Source organism: Lissotriton helveticus, chromosome 2_1 (assembly GCF_964261635.1).
Source record: "Lissotriton helveticus chromosome 2_1, aLisHel1.1, whole genome shotgun sequence".
Classification (NCBI taxonomy): domain Eukaryota; kingdom Metazoa; phylum Chordata; class Amphibia; order Caudata; family Salamandridae; genus Lissotriton; species Lissotriton helveticus.
Window position 1 is genome coordinate 737,043,046 of NC_136059.1, and position 16,565 is coordinate 737,059,610.

The 16,565-nt window shown below is 42.6% G+C and overlaps 1 protein-coding gene across 4 annotated transcripts in view; it reads left to right on the top strand.

The window, feature by feature from the left end:
* Window positions 1-16,565, top strand: part of PPIP5K2 (diphosphoinositol pentakisphosphate kinase 2) — a 1,596,028-nt gene that overhangs the window by 1,166,885 nt on the left and 412,578 nt on the right. The window contains exon 27 of one of the 4 annotated variants that reach the window (XM_078675453.1): window positions 11,592-11,606. The exons of 1 other annotated variant lie outside the window; for it this stretch is intronic. In XM_078675453.1, the coding sequence (XP_078531579.1) occupies window positions 11,592-11,606 (15 nt within the window). Of the gene's footprint in view, window positions 1-8,845; window positions 9,004-11,591; window positions 11,607-16,565 lie in introns of those variants that run through there. 2 more of the 4 variants (XM_078675449.1, XM_078675450.1) reach the window with 2 other exon arrangements.

Here is a 16,565-nt window from a genome sequence, read left to right on the forward strand (position 1 = left end):
GTAGACTCAGAAAGATTTATATATTTAACTTTGCCAGACAGTAAATCAGTCTCTTTTAATAAGCTAGTAAAAGCCGCTGATCACAACATGGAGTGTAGCCAATGTAAATCTGAAATGATGTCCACTTTATTTATACGAACATATGGCCAGTATGTCATTTTAATGTTCCAACGATGTAGGCCTGATGGAACAAAATTGACAACTTTAATTAAAAATTTTGTGGCTTCACAGTTGTCAATATCAGGAAGGACTTTTGTAACTGTAGCAATTATATATCATGATGGTCCTTCAATAACATCAGGACATTATACAGCTTATTTAAAGTGTAGAAATGGCTGGTCATTCTGCAATGATTCTGTTTTCATTTTCAAAAAAAAATTGCCATATGACCTTAAAAACTCTTACCTGGTGTTTTTAAAACCAAAATTTTAGGGAAAGAATCTCGGGATGTGCTCTGAGGAATTTCAAGAAGTTCTCATGGCTCCTACACTATTTGGCCTTGAGGATAAGTGTAGTACAGAGACATAACTTTTTACCATAACACTGGACGTTATTGAGAAATACGTGCACTGTGAATGAGTTCAGAAAAACTATTTCTTTTTATAAGCTAATTGAAGCAGCGAATCAAAACATGGAGTAGAGGGAATGTAAGTCTGCAATGCTGTCTACTGTTTTACATTGCTTTGTGATTAAAAGTGATGTAGAGAATTAAATAATTGTACTAGTCATAAAGGTAGTGTAAGTCTGCTTCATAGTAAGCAGTATCAGTGTGATAGGAAATGTAGAACATGATTGAGCAAGAAGGGGAAGATATTACTAGTCCAGGATTGTGTAAATGATCTTCAACATTTTAATTCTGAAAGTTGCGGAAATGCGAAAAGACGGGATTGGCTTACAAGAAATCCAAGAGTTATACATGGCTCTGACACGATTTGGCCTTGTGGAATCGTGTGGTAGAGAGCGAGAAGTCATTTATTGTATGTAACATGTTTTTGAAAACGATGGAGGTTTTCTTTCAGAAAGTGGCGGGTTGAAAGTAATAACAGCACAACAGAGTGTAAGCTGTTCATAGGACATCCTTGGCCGTCATGGAAAGTAAGTTAACTTTAAGGAGTTCTGAATTCTGATTTGTAATGTATGGGTTTTTTAAACACAATCATTTTGATTGTGTTTTTTTTTCCCCGCTGTTATATGATGAATACCTTCAAGTCACTGTTTTAGTGAAATTTGATACATTCTGAGAACAGCAAAAATAAACCATTTAACATGTATAATTAATTCTGTTCTGTTTGCATTTATGATGTACATGTAGAACTGTGTAGGAGGCATGGAGAAGGTGAGGCTTCTGTCAGTGTCAAAGTTGTTGCATACAGTGCTCATATTCTACGTAGTCTTTTATATTTCATTACTTTCACTGTTTCTGACAGATCTAAAAAAAAATTTTTTAAAAGAACAGTAAGTATAAGGGAAGGAAACAGACAGTTATGTTAAAAGAAACACAGCTATAGGGAATAAACTAGGGATACTGTTACCCGCAATCCTCTGCTGATGATGTCACTGAGCATGTCATGAATGATGTAATATGTGACATCATCAGCAGTGGATTACGGGTAATAGTATCTCTAGTTTACTCCCCTATAGCTGTCTTTCTTTTAACATAACTGTCTGTTTCCTTCCCTTATACTTACTGTTCTTTTTTATAAAAAAAATTTTTTGGTTCGCTTCCGGTTCGCGTACCGGGGAGCGAACTGGGAAGCGAACTAAGAGAAATAGAGGTTGGCACAGTTGCAAATATTGTACCAATTTTTTTATAACGGGGAGGTAGTTCTGAAAAGAACTTTTTTTTAAATTGTTTTTGTTGTTTTATATTTTTTTTATTATTTTTCTGAACATTTTTTTACTTTTTTTGAATTTTTCTGAACAGTTTTATATTTTTTTTGTTTTTTTTTCGGAGGGGGCAACGAAAACGATTCATTGTAAAGGGCTCAACAGGAGGAAGAAAACAAAAAAAAGAATTTATTGTTTGGGGAGTTTCGGACAAACATGAGCATGATTGTTAATAGCTCTGTTGATCAGAGTGATGCTACTTTCTGCGTAGCAAATGATTCCACTGCAATGTACGCAGACTTGTTTTACTTCACGAAATCTCGTTTGTATATTTGGCACCATCTCCCTGCCCTCTGGTCCCGTTACTTCCGGTACAACAGATCTTCTGGCCATAATAGGGAGATTATCTAGGTCGTCCTGTTCCTCTTCTTCCTCTTCTTGCTGAATTATAACTTTAGCAGGTGGTCCACTCTTCCTTGGATGTGGTGGAGGTGGTGGGGAAGCACCAGCTGAAGCTAGTAAAGAAGCCATTGCTCACTGGTAACAAAGGGTCTTTCTCTCACAATGATGAAAGTCAGAGTGAGGAAAGAAGGAGGGATTTTCACCATTTGGGAAAAAAAATAGTTCTCAACCAATGAAAAGTGTTCATTTTAGATCATATGACCTAGTCTTACATCATTAGGAAACCGAAAGTGAAATGAACCAATGAAAAGTGTTATTACCAAGTCACATGACCTGCTGTGTTTACGTTACGCGCTTTGCAGGGCCTCCCGGTTTGCTTCCAGAAACCTGTGCTTTGCGACTCGGTAAGCGTACGAGTTCGCTAACGTAGCACGTCATATGACGTATCACGCGACAACGCGAAACGTCATGCGGACGGGAGGCGTCACGATGTTGTTTTCTAACGCGGCAGTTGCGGTAAAGAAACGTTTACCGGCTCGCGGTCTATTTCGCGGCATCAAGGTCAGCTAACGGGAAGCTTCCCGATTCGCGAAGCGGGAACGAAGAAAAAAAAATATTTAAAAAAAAAAATTATTCATAAACATATAAAATATATTTTTGGATTTAAAGAAGAATACATTTTACAGCTACAGATATTAGCTGTTAAAAAACCAATGAAATTCACAGAAAAAACCATAGGTTATAGACCATATATAGTTAGGAATTAGCATTTACAAAACCTTGAAAATTCACTGAAAAAACCATAGGTTATAGACCATATATAGTTAGGAATTAGCATTTAAAAAACCTTATTTTACTCACACAAAACCATTGAAATTCCATATATAGTTAGTTGCACTAACTATATATCGCGCACCCGTAATCCACTGCTGATGATGTCACATATTACATCATTCATGACATGGTCAGTGACATCACTGATGACATCACTGATGACATCTCAAATGACATCACTGATGATATCTCATTTGACATCAATGGTCACATCAATGATGATATCATTAATGTGACAATACAATGCATCTCCTCACACTTTAATATAACCTCTGTTACACCCAGTGTTAAATACAGAGTATAATTTTTGAAACCATTGACACACCAATACTAGTTACTACATACCCACTCACTGATTCCTACGTCTACACACACATTCACTCATTCACCCATACAATCATTCATACATACAATCACTCATCTTTACAACACTATCATATGCACTCATACACCTATACAGACACTCACACTCTGCCACTCATCCATGGAGTTACTCACACACCTAGTCAGTCCTGTAAAGAATCAATCACAGTTCCATTTTCTAATCTACACAGTTAAACATAGAGTACCTTACATTTTAAAACATATACTAACACATACTTACTCTCTTATAGAATCACTGATACAAGTACACATTGATCTGCACAGAGTCACACACCTCCCAGCCAGTCATACACACACTCAGTCTCCCATACAAATACTTGTGCAACCAATCAATAACCCATATAGCTACTTATATAGCTACTGATCAACACATGCAGCAGCTTGCACAACAACAGACATGCTGATGCACACTTTCAGACAGTTTAGTCACTAACCCGTGCATTTAGTAAGACGCATTTAATCACTCACTCATACAGTCAATCACGCACCTACTAAAACCTTCATTCAGACACTTATACATCCACTCATTCTTCAATATGTAAAACATATTTAAACTTTACAGAAACACATAATCACTGGATGTTGTCATCAGTGATGTCATTTGAGATGTCATCAGTGATGTCATCAGTGATGTCACTGACCATGTCATGAATGATGTAATATGTGACATCATCAGCAGTGGATTACGGGTGCGCGATATATAGTTAGTGCAACTAACTATATATGGAATTTCAATGGTTTTGTGTGAGTAAAATAAGGTTTTTTAAATGCTAATTCCTAACTATATATGGTCTATAACCTATGGTTTTTTCAGTGAATATATATATATATATATATATATATATATATATATATATATATATATATATATATATATATATATATATATATATACATACATATATATATATACACACACACAAAAAATAGGAGAAGAGAACTCTGGGTAGTTCTCAGTTTAGGTGGAAAGCAGCTCCTGTTAGAGCGCTCTCAACACCAGCGACACTCTAGATCTGCTCACCTAAAATGTATGTTTTTCTATCAAAATCTTTAAGCATAAGATTAGCACAGTGCCATCCATGCCGAGATAGAAAAGGACAAAGTCTTTTGCCATTTCTACATCAAAGTCTTAAAGCATAGGACTAACACAGTGCTGTCCTTGCCGAGCTGTAAAATGACAAAAGCCATTCATCACTCAAGGCATAATATTACAACTTTGAAATGGTAAAATACCAACTCAAGCCAACCTGAAATGATTAAAAGCAACCCCTGACACAGTGTTTCGCTCTAATTAGAGCTCTTCAAAGAGGTATAGCTTTGTCCAGACACAAGGGAGCACCCAGTATAAGTCTAAACAAAACCCTTTCAGGCATAGAGTAACGCATAAATTATGCAAAAAAGAAGAGGAGAACTCTGAGTAGTTCTCAGTTTAGGTGGAAGGCAGCTCCTGTTAGAGCACTCTCAACACTAACCCTGGGCGTAGTTCGCGGAGCCGCACTCCGCGGAGCTACGCGAAGACGCAGTTGCACTCCGCGACCTTCGCGTAGCTCCGCGGACATGCGTAGTAGCTTGCTAGACCCGTTCGCGCGCCGTTTTTCGTCTTCGGGGGCGCGGTGCGCGTGTTCGGGGCGCTGCCTGCATGCTCGAGATAGCTAGCGCGCTAAGTTACTCAAGAGGTTTGTCCCGCCCGCTTGCGTTCCCTTATTTCCAAAGTGCGTGATCGCGTCAAATATCGCGCGAACTTACCCCCGGCGCACGCGATAATGTTATTCAGCGCGCGAGAACTACGCTACGCACCGGATCGCGGAGTAATCGACAGCTTCGCGTTCTCCGTAGAACGCGGAGTTGCCAAAACTCCGCAAGCTCCGCGAACGGAGCGTAGTTCTTCGCCCAGGGTTACTCAACACCAGCGACACTCTAGATCTGCTCACCTAAAATGTCTGTTTTTCTATCAAAGTCTTTAAGCATAAGATTAGCACAGTGCCATCCACGCCGAGATAGAAAAGGACAAAGTCTTTTGCCATTTCTACAGCAAAGTCTTTAAGCATAAGACTAACACAGTGCTGTCCTTGCCGAGCTGTAAAATGACAAAAGCCATTTATCACTATATATATATATATATATATATATGATCCTTATAATCACTGACTTAGAACACAATGTTGTACATACATCGGAGTATGACTATGTAACATAGTTATTGTCTTGCAATAGCACTTTAAAGGTTTTTATCACGTGACACATGCAGAAAAAAGTGAAAACAAATGAAAGCATTTAAACCAATTGCAAACCATGAGCGCGTCATGTGAACAAGTCCCCTGCACGGGACGAAACGCGTCATGGCTGCCGCTGCATCGCGAAAAGAACACCAATAAATCTTGCAGCAATTGAGCCCTGTGGTCTGCGCTCTTTCTTTTGCAGAAGAAGCAAAGTGTGGGGAGAGTTTCCTGGTGTGTGTGTATATGTATATATATATATATATATATATATATATATATATTATATTCAACAGAACGTGTCCTCCAACAACCTCCAAGGACTGGCGAAGAAAGAGACGGACCACAGGAATCTGGCGAGATGGTTTATTTAGACCAAAATTTTCAGCAACAACGCGTTTCGGGCCCGAGAGTCCTTGTTCACATACGGGTCACAGCAAAAATGATTCTTTTTAAATGCTTGAAGTGCACACCCACCTCCATCACGTTTTTGGTCACATGACCATAGAAAGTGAAAACATACTTTCATTCTGTTTGCTGAGCATTCTATCGTTTTCATCAATGAAAAACAGAGGTAAATCTCAATTTCATAAATGCTCACTAATGCAATTTAAAAATGTAAAATGTAAAAATACATTTGATTATTTACACTTAGCAGCATATTAACCTCATAATGCAGGCTCTTCTAATGATTCTGTCTGTATAAATACACAGGTGAAGAAGAGTTTTTTCTAAAATATATATACAGTCAAGATTATATTTGTTTTTTCTTTCTTTAACCCAGACATTGTTTAAAATCGCATGATTTAAATATTAAACAGAATCCTGTAGTTTGGAGGAACCACTAAAGTGCAAAAATTGAAACAAAGCAGCAATCAAATTACCTTGGAAAACTGTGCAAATAGTGCAAAAGTTATTTGAATTAAAGTGCCATCCGTATCATTAAATAAATGTATAAATATTATTAACAATAAAAAAAACATTTCTGGGTAGTATTGTTAAAATCATGTAAATAACATTCCTAAAATTCATCACATCGGAAAAATAGTGCAAAGAGTTGTTAAAATGATTTGTTTTCATATAAAAGGCATTAGTTCTTCGAATATTGTAAAGCAATAAAACCTATATGATATTGTGCTTAATAATAGGGAACCTACTTATTAAAACCTACTTAATAGGGAAACTACTTATTAAGACAAAAGAGTAAACAAAACTTTGTGTTTCATAAAAGACACATATGCTGACTATTTTGATGTGTACAATTCACGGGAAACTAAATTTAAACTAATTAAAGAAAATTGTACATGTCCTCTGTATTGTTCAACCTGTTTGGCCATTTACTGTCAAATTCCAAAATCATTTTGATTTCAAGTTGTCCCAACTGACGTTCACGATTTCCCCCTCTGCGAGATTTCGGAACTGAGCCCATCACAAAATATTTTAAGCATGTAACCTCATTGTTGTGGGTTCTCTTAAAATGACGTGCTACAGGGTAGGCAGGGTCACTGTGCAAAATTGCACGAAGATGCTGCAAAATTCTGACATAATACCAATGTAGTTAAGGCCACAAGTGCATGTCAGGACGTATATGTCAAACTCCGTTTTGCAATTGAAACTACCTGAAATAGCCGTATCTCTTGTGCTAAAAGGAGTTTGGTAGTGGGTTGCATTAGTTCCGAATTTGCACTCTATACAAGTGGAGCATTTACGGAATCCTTGTGCTGGTTGAAGCCACATGGTATTTTGTCTAGTTTCAGGGCTACGTTTATCTAGGACAGACCCATGTTTTAGCTCTCCTAAACGTAATCATGGGAGTACTGGGCAGTCTTGTACTTAACACTACATCAGTCAGTACTATGGGCCACTTTTTCTTAACTACGGCCCTAATTTTTCTTTCCTCACTGCTGTATGTTGTGATTAGCCTGGGACCTTCGTTGTTAATTGTTTCCTCCCTAGTAGCCTTCTTAACGCCTGCACCAAGATCATATATATATTTTCTCAAAGTCCTGCAGGGTCCCTGCACTTGGGCAGGACTATTCAGTGCTTATGACTTTAGTCAGGATTCGCCTGGAAGGGAATTAGGGTTACAGGTAAGCAATTATTTTTCCTTCTTTTCTATGGATGGAAACCGTGTAGGCCACACTGTATATATTCAGTTAATAACATATGTTGCTCTGCATGATTCTCATTTGTTCCAAGTTGTCACTGCACTGCCAATGTTATCTTGTTGATGATCATGTCCTTTGAGTTTTCGCAGGAGTATTGTACGTAAGTAACAGTAAAGAAAGATAAATCACAGGGGAATAAGTCGGTAAATATTAATCTAGTGGTCCTTTTCAGTTTTCCACTGCCTAAATCCCACTCAAAAACATAAGTGTTGCATGCCCGTACTGAAGATAGTTGTGGTGAACATGCTATGTGTACCCATGACCTTCACTTGAAATACTAAGGGACAGTTTTTCCTAGTGCTACAGTTTAGCAGTAGGGTTCACATTAGTTGGCAATGGAAGATATCTAATGAACTGCAGTAGTAGCCTTACTACCAAGTGACTTTGTTTACAGGTCTGTGTAGTAAATTTCATACTTAATCACTTTCATGATAGCCATCACTTCATCATAGCCATCACTTCATCCCAGCTGGCCAGTGACATAGCATGGTCTATCTTCAGGACATATACGTAGCAGAATTTTTTTTTCTGGATATAATTTACTAGCACCCTTGGCTTGTGAATAATAACCTAATGGAATCTGAATTGTGGTAAGCAGAGATTTTTGCCTTGGTGTCTTCAGTCATACCCAGCATCTGTAAATCATTGCTTTCAGACACATTGGAATGCTTGGAAACAGCTGTGTAAGACAGTACATAAGAAATATTTACTTATCTTTCTACCCATTTACGAAACATCTCGCAGATACTGTTTTTGTATCACTCTGCTGATATTTACCTCCCTTGAAGATCTAGTGTCTGAAGTTGATCCTTTTTTCTCATTCAGGATAGTGGAAGATTGACCAGGTTTAATATGAAAACGAAAAATGTATAGTTGAGCCATTCAAAACCTATTGTGTGTCTTCAAGGCTGCATTTAATAATTTTCCAAGTATCTGCCTGATATGTACAGACCTTTAAAGGGTACTTTTGGTAGATATAAACTATCAATAAATATAAACTATTTCTTTTTACAGTTGGATTTTCAAATCAATGCAATTAGACAGTGCTTACTAACTGACCTTCATGCATGGATAACAGCTCTGCTATCTTACTGTAAATGATAGCCCCTCTTGAACTCTGTGTTAAAAAAATCTTATTGTGTAAGCCATCTTTCATTTTTTATTTGTATTATTCTACAGTTGGCCCATCTGCCATTGATTTTTCTTATTTGTATTATGGTGCTTTTTAATGTTCATCTTGCATAACTTGCTTATCCGTTTAGCAGCATATCCTTAATTCCTCATTGAAAGCAGTGCTACCCCATGATTAACCATTAAACTTAATATGCCTTCTTGTCATGTTTTTGTTTTGTTTTCTAGAAACTTGTTCTTTGGAACCACTATAAAAATGCATTTGATAGAGACTTTGAACAGCAGATTCTTACCTTTGAATGTCCCAGGTGTCAGACTTGATCCGGCAAACGTTTTTGCGTGAGTAGTACCCCAGTGTGCCGTCGAGTGGCACCCTCCATCTCCGCTTGACGTCGCCTGCATCGTTGGTATCAGTCGTGACATCACGGTCACCTACATAGGGGCACCCCATATGCTTGGTGTCAGTTCTTTTCTTTCCATGCCAGTTACCATGCCAGTTAGAGCTGATCCGGAGAAGAGCTACCCATCTGTCTCTTTTTGACAGGCTTTTTAAAATATTTTGTCAAGAGAGGGATGACCTCTACACAGGTAGGTTGCAAGCCGTGTGGCACCTGCCCCGCACCATGTGGGTAACCGACCCCCATCTCGTCTGTTTGTGGTGTCTTGAGCTCGACATGACTCATCGTCATGCTCGGTCTGTTGTACCATGACCCCGAAGACCTTGCGTGAGCGATCCATAAAACACTTTGCGGCCCGGCAGTCGGCATCTAGCGAGACTCCTCAGCGGTCCCAGTCCTGATCGAAGAAGAGAAAGTCATGGACCGCTTCAGGAGCCCCAAGTACTCTTCTTCGCACTAAAGGTCCTCAAGACACTCGGGTAAGAGGCATTAGAAGAAGTCCTAATGGACTTTGACTTCACTTCGTCTGGCGAAAAGACCGGTAAAGAGCATTGACACTCTAGGCATGGTTCGGTGGAATTGTGCTAGGTTTGACTGCTCGCCTTCCCACTTTTCTGGGAGGCGGAGCGAACCCAGCTCAAGGGACATAGTCCTACGAGGTCATGTGTTGCATTTTTGAGCAGACCAAACCCTCTGGTGCACCTTCTGGCCCGTGGGGTCGGGAGAGGCTCCACACCGACATTCCTACCTTGGCACCGGTGGAATCTCATGGATCCAATTCCGTATCCGGGTCGGTGCCAGTGGTGCCAACTTGACTTCCCCAGCCTGAAGTTGATGCCTCCAGTGCCAGCCCCATTCTAATAACAGATGACTCGGAACAACGTCGGTTGACGTCAACTCCAGCATCAATGGAGCCCAGATATTATACGTAGTTGCCTGTTCATTTTGAAGAGGTTTCAGGCATGGAAGAAGAATAGGAGGGGTCTCTGGAACACCAGCTGAAAGCTCCTTGTGAGCAATTGGACTGGTATGACTAGCTAGGAGAGGCCAGTGGACCGGACACATGTGGCTATGGAGAAGGGGGCATCTTATGCCATGGTGGTGAGGTGGGCAGCTGAGGTCCTGGACCTATAGTTTGCCTCGGTGCAGGTCAAGACTAATCTCTTGACCGAAGTGCTTCAACCTGGTCTTCGTCGTCCGAACCTCTTTTGTCCTCTAATGAAGCACTGCCAGCTGTCCTTCTAGGCATGTGGTCTAAGTCTAGTACAGGGGTTCCTGTGAACAGGACAATAGCACCCTGCCATCGCCCTGCGTTGGGTGATCCAAGTTTTATTTATTTATTTATTTTTTATTTATTTTATTCGTTTTTATATAGCGCAGACTTTACCCGAAGGTGTCAGAGCGCTTCACAATATGAACGTTAAAGTTACATGAGGAGAAAATTACAAGTGAACAAATTACAAAAGCAAATGTTAAGTTACATGAGGTAAAAGTGACAATTGTGAGCAAACAAAATACAAGAGGTAGCAAACGGTGCATTACAGGAGGAAAAAAGTGACGGGTGCAAGTTACAAAGGCATACAAAGAACAAGTAGAGGTATAATACTACAATACAAGAACAAACGTTACGTAGGCAATGGTGGCACTTGTGCAAGTATCTAAAGCAAACAAAATGTAAGAGGTAGCAAACAGTGTGTTACAAGAGAAAAGTGACGTGTGCATGTTACAAAAGAATACCAGACACAGGTAGAAGGATAATACTTAAATAAATGGCAGACCACTCAAACCACAGGAACAGCACCCACAGCTGAGAGCTTGGCGGTTCAGGCTTCAACGTCCCATGGCGCGTTCCCATCTGCTCCCCCGAATAGAAAAGCCAAGAGACTGGATGCACTTGGAAAGAAGAAGTTTTCTTTTACCAGCCTTGCATTGCTGTCATACTTATTTGGCTGTTTCTCTCACACTTTGTGGGAAATGGTTGCGCAAGTGCAGCTACAGGTCCTGGAGGAGGCCCGGGCCATGCTCTCTGTAGGAGGCTGGCTCAGTTTATAGTGTCCACCTATGGTGAGGCACTGTACACAGTGTCCAGGCAACCCTTAGTGATAGTGTTTAGGCTCCTGAAAACCAGAGCTCTCAAGTGGTAGCCGTGGAGAGCAGCTATGACTTATTCAGAAGGGGTGTAAAGCAATGGCATGTACCTCTGTAGTCAGTAAGCGTTTCACACAAGAAAGAACCACACCATGTGAGTATAAAAATACTTTGTATTTATTAGTACACTCTAGACACTAACATTGGTATATTTCCTGCCCATAAATATCAATTACACATCAGAAATAATTTAGAAAGACGTAATGAGCATAGAAAAACACATAGGGCCCAACCATGGGGCCAAACAATATACTAAATAGTGGAATGTGAGGTACGTACCAAAATGGCACTAGAACCCAAGGTAAGAGGACCCCAGGGGAAACATGGAACGAATCCAAGGTGCGTAGCTAGGAACCCCCAGGGCACAGAGTCCAAACCATCCAGAGGTGACCAGGAGACACAGGAGCACAATACCAGCTCTGGGTGGAGGTTCTTGCTGGAGCATGGTGAGGAGGAAGCAGCAGTTGTGGAGCACATGTGACCAAGTAGGAGTGCAGGAGACGATGCAGGAGCACAGGAGCTGCACACGAGCTGTCCCTCAGCGGTCGATGAGTGCAGGAAGGTCAGTGGCTGGCAGGACCACCAACAAGCCTTGGCAAATTCAAATAATGGTTTGCTGGATAACATGCTGTGTTGCAGATCGGCAAGGTCTGTGTGACTAACCCATCACAGATAAGTCAGGGCCGGCCCTCAGCATGTAGGAGAGCCAGCAGGAATCGACGGAGCCCTCCTGAGGACCCTCTGGCAACAAGCACAGGGAGTCGCAAGAAGGACTCAGCAGCACACAGGAGATGAAGGCCCACGATGGAGAAGATGCAGGCTATACATCGTTCTTTGTACTGTGCAGTGCTGGAGGCTGGGGGTTCTTGGAGCCTGAAGATCTTTCGTGAGGAGAGTCAACAAGGTTTAGTATCGACAAACAGACAAGGTGCACAGGGAGGTGATTCACGTTGGCTGAAGAGGGATTAATTATAGTTGCCCAAGTTGCAGGGAAGACTTGTCAGGCCTCTGGAGTACCAACAATCCACCACCTGTGTTTCAGAGCCAGGCGATGTCTGTGAGACAGCTGGATCAGCACACTGGTCGTCGGCGTAGAGGTACCTGCACATGCAGGAAAGTGACACCTTCCCTCCAAGGGAGATTCCTTCTTGCTGAGATGCAGGTTGAGTCCTTGGTGACTCGAAGGATCCACAGCCACAGAGTTGCTGAACTTGAAAAGCACAGACACGAAAATGCAACAGAGATATACCCTCTGGAGCAGTAGGTCCTGGCTTGAAGCACAGCAGGGGTTCAGTATCCATCAACAGCAATCTTTGGACAGTCTTCCGATGACAGGCAGTCAGATCTAGAAGTTGTTGTCGGGATGAATCTAAGGACCCACTCTCAGGGGACCCCTTAAGTAGCCCTAAATAGGGCAGGACCTTTTCAAAGATGACCCACCTATCAGAGGAGGGTCAGGGACGCTGCTCAGTTGACCTAGCCAGTCAAATGCTCCCAATGGGCCAAGATTCAAGATGGCAGAATCAGGTGACCACCTAGAGGGGCTCTGGGCACTTCCCTAGGGAAGAGCTGGACAGGGGGTGGACGCTCCCCTGTCCTTTGTGTAGTTTCGTGCCAGAACGGGAGACAAGGGCTCCTGAACTGGGCAAAACTGGTGTATGCAAGGAGGCACAAAATATGCCCTTCAATGCAGTCTAGTGGTCCTGGGAGGCGCCCCCACCCTACCTAATCCTAAAGGAAGGTGGTCTCACCTCTCCGTTACAGGAAATTCTTTGTTCAGCTTCCCCTGCCTGAATTAAGCTCAACAACAGAGGGGCAGAACACTGTCTAGGGTCGGCAGGAGTGTGGGCTGGCAGGCAGACCCTCTAAGGCTACACAGATAGATATTGGAGGGGTCCTCTAAGGAGCCCCCAGTACATGGTGGTATGCAACTAACAATGGAATCAGTGTAGTTGCATGATTCCAACATGTTTGATGCAAACATGACCAGGTTCGGGGCAGCCATTATGTAGTTGGACATCTCAACTTGCCAGTGTACCCTACATACCTTATAGTGGCTATCCCACACTTACAAAGCCCAGAAAATGGAGTCCGGGCTTGTAGGGGTACCTCTGCTTGTGCAGAGGTTCCCACATAATTGGACCCATGCTCCCTCCCTTAGACTGAAGGGCCTACCTTAGGGGTGACTTATAGGTAAAGAAAAGTGCAGTAACCAGGATATAAGGGAAACTTTATATCCAAAGTGAGAGGTGCATACATCATTTCATGCAGGCTGCAATGGCAGCTCTGCAGACACAGTTTGCATGGTCCCCAGTATGCCAATTATGGGGTGTAAAACGTACTTACCAGAGAATTTAGAGAAGAGAGCACTTCAATTGGGATCCCTGTAAACTACACTCAAAACTCTCTGACACCAAGCAAAAAGTAAGGGTAGACATGCAAGAAAGATCCAACTTTCCTGCATTCTCACAGGCGGTGAAAGATGAAGCAAAGGTCACCATTTGGTGCTGCTTAAATACAACTGACTCGCTTCGTAGAGCGGTTACGTCGAAGGTGTCCTTCTGGTGTCACACCTGGTTGATAACATCTGGCTTCTCGTGTGATGTCCAGGATGACCTCATGGACATGCCATTTCACCGGACTCATCTTTTTGGTGAAAAGGCAGAATTGGCTTTGGAGCATTTCAAGGAATCTTGTGCTACGGCCAAATCCTTGGTCCCCTCGGTTATACCTTGTGTCCAATCTACTCTTTGCCCCTTTCATGGCAATTGAAGGGGTTATCAACCTCGTAAGCCATACCCCAGACTCCGTCCTGCACAGACTTCCCAAGTTGTGCAAGGACATGGACACAGTACATTAGGACCTTGTGGGAATGGTAGCCAGAAGTCATCTGCCACTTAGCCCCCAGCAGCGGCAGCCTCCGGCAGCAGTAGCCTCCAAGCATTCCTAGTTTGGTTCTGCAAAACCATGTCACTCCAGTTGTAAGGGGAATTCATCACCTCTGCTGGAGGTCCATAACATCAGACAAATGGGTCTTGCAGATCATTCAGGATTGCTTTTCTCTTCCCTTTTTTTCTTTTCCTCCTCCTTTACCCCCAATTCAATATCAGCTGGCGAAGGATCATTTATTATTACTCCGAGAGAAAGTTTCAGCTCACCTGGCTAAGGGAGCTATAGAGAAACATCTGATTCCAGAAGTAGATAGTAGTTGTTACTCCCGCTACTTTCTGATACTGAAAAAGAACAAAGGTCTACATCCTTTTCTGAGCCTTCAGACCGTCCATCTCTTCCTCAAAAAGGAGAAGTACAAGATGCTCATGTTGGCACAGGTCTTGTGTCTGCCCTAGACCAAGGAGACTGGCTGGTAGCTCAGAACTTGCAGGATGCATATTTTCACATCCTCATCCTGCCGGCTCACAGGTGTTGTATGCAGTTCAGGGTATGTCCACAAGCACTTTCATTTAACCAAGCTACCCTTAGGCCTTACCAGTGCCCCTTAGGTGTTCACTAAGGTGATGGTGGTGGTCGAAGCTCATCTGCGTAGGTTAGGGGTATCAGCCTTCCTTGGCGACTGGCTGTTGAAGGTGCTTTCTCCCCAGCTGTCATCTCCCACCTCCAAACTACTGCAGACCTCCTGCATTTGCTGGGATTCTCTATAAATGTACCGAAGTCACACCTGACTCCTTCTCAAACACTTCCTTTCATCGGAGCCTTTGTGGACACATTGCAGTTTTGGGCTTATCCTCCCAAACATCGAGACCAGGATATTCAGATTAAGGGACCGATGTTTCAGCCTTTATCCTGGATTTCGGTGAGAATGACTGTGAGGCTGCTCGGACTCATGGCCTTCTACATTCTGTTGTTAAATTATGCCAGATGGCGTATGCAGGTTCTACAGAGGGACCTGAAGCTCCAGTAGGTGCAGCATAAGGGAAATCTCACAGGTGTTCAGATCTCGGACAGAACTGCAAGAGATCTGCAGCAGTGGTTAACGAACCGCAATTGGGTCAGAGGCAGAACCCTCTCCCTTCCTAGAACAGATCTTTCAGTAGTGACTGATGCGTCACTCCTGGGATGGGGTGGCCATCTGGGAGAGGTGGAGCTAATGGGGCACTGGTCTCCAGCGGAGTCTCGGCTCCACATATACTTGTTTGAGCTTTGGGCGATCCGGCTAGCATTGAAAGCATTTCTTCCCTCTGCCAAGGGGGAGTTGGTGCAGGTGTTCATGGACAACACGACTGCCATGTGGTACTGTAACAACCAGGGCAGGGTGGGGGCCTGGACTCTTTATCTAGAGGCTCTACTCCTCTGGATATGGCTGAAACAGCAGGTCTTGAACATGGTAGTTCAACACCTGGCAGGCTCTATGAATGCCAGGGGTGACAAACTATGCCATCGATGCCTAGCGGATCACGAATGGTGTCTCCACTCGGAGGTGGTGCAAGGATTCTTTCATTAGTAGTGAGAGCCTTGGTTAGCCTCTGTAGAGAATGCAATGTCTGCAGTTTTGCGCGCTGGCGTTTCCAAGGGAGCTATCGCTCGGCAACACTTTTTGTTGCAAATGGAGCCCAAGCCTCATGTATGCCTTTCCGCTCATACCACTTCAAGATCAAGCACAACTGGGCCCAAGTCATTCTTGAGGCATTGGACTGGGCACCGAGAATCTGGTATATAGAGCTTCTTCGAATGGGCACGATCCTCTAATCAGTCTGCCTTTTCGGGAGAATCTTCTGTTGCAGCAGCAGCAGTGTCCTCCACCCGAACCTGTTGACTCTCTGCCTCCTTGCATGAAGATTGAACCGTGACAGATAGCTTTCGACTTTCCTCCCGAAGTTTCTAATGTAATCTTGGTGGGCAGGCGGCCATCTACTAAGACAGTATACACCAGCCTTTGGCAACATTTTGTAAATTATTGACCAGGAAGGTCTATTGAACCTTGTTCTGCTTCTTTGTCTAATATTCTTATTTTTACTCTTACCCTTGCCCAGCAAGCCTCTGCTTTAGGTACTCTTAAGGGTCTGCTCTGTCCGCTTTCTTGTGACTGCCAGTCCAACCCT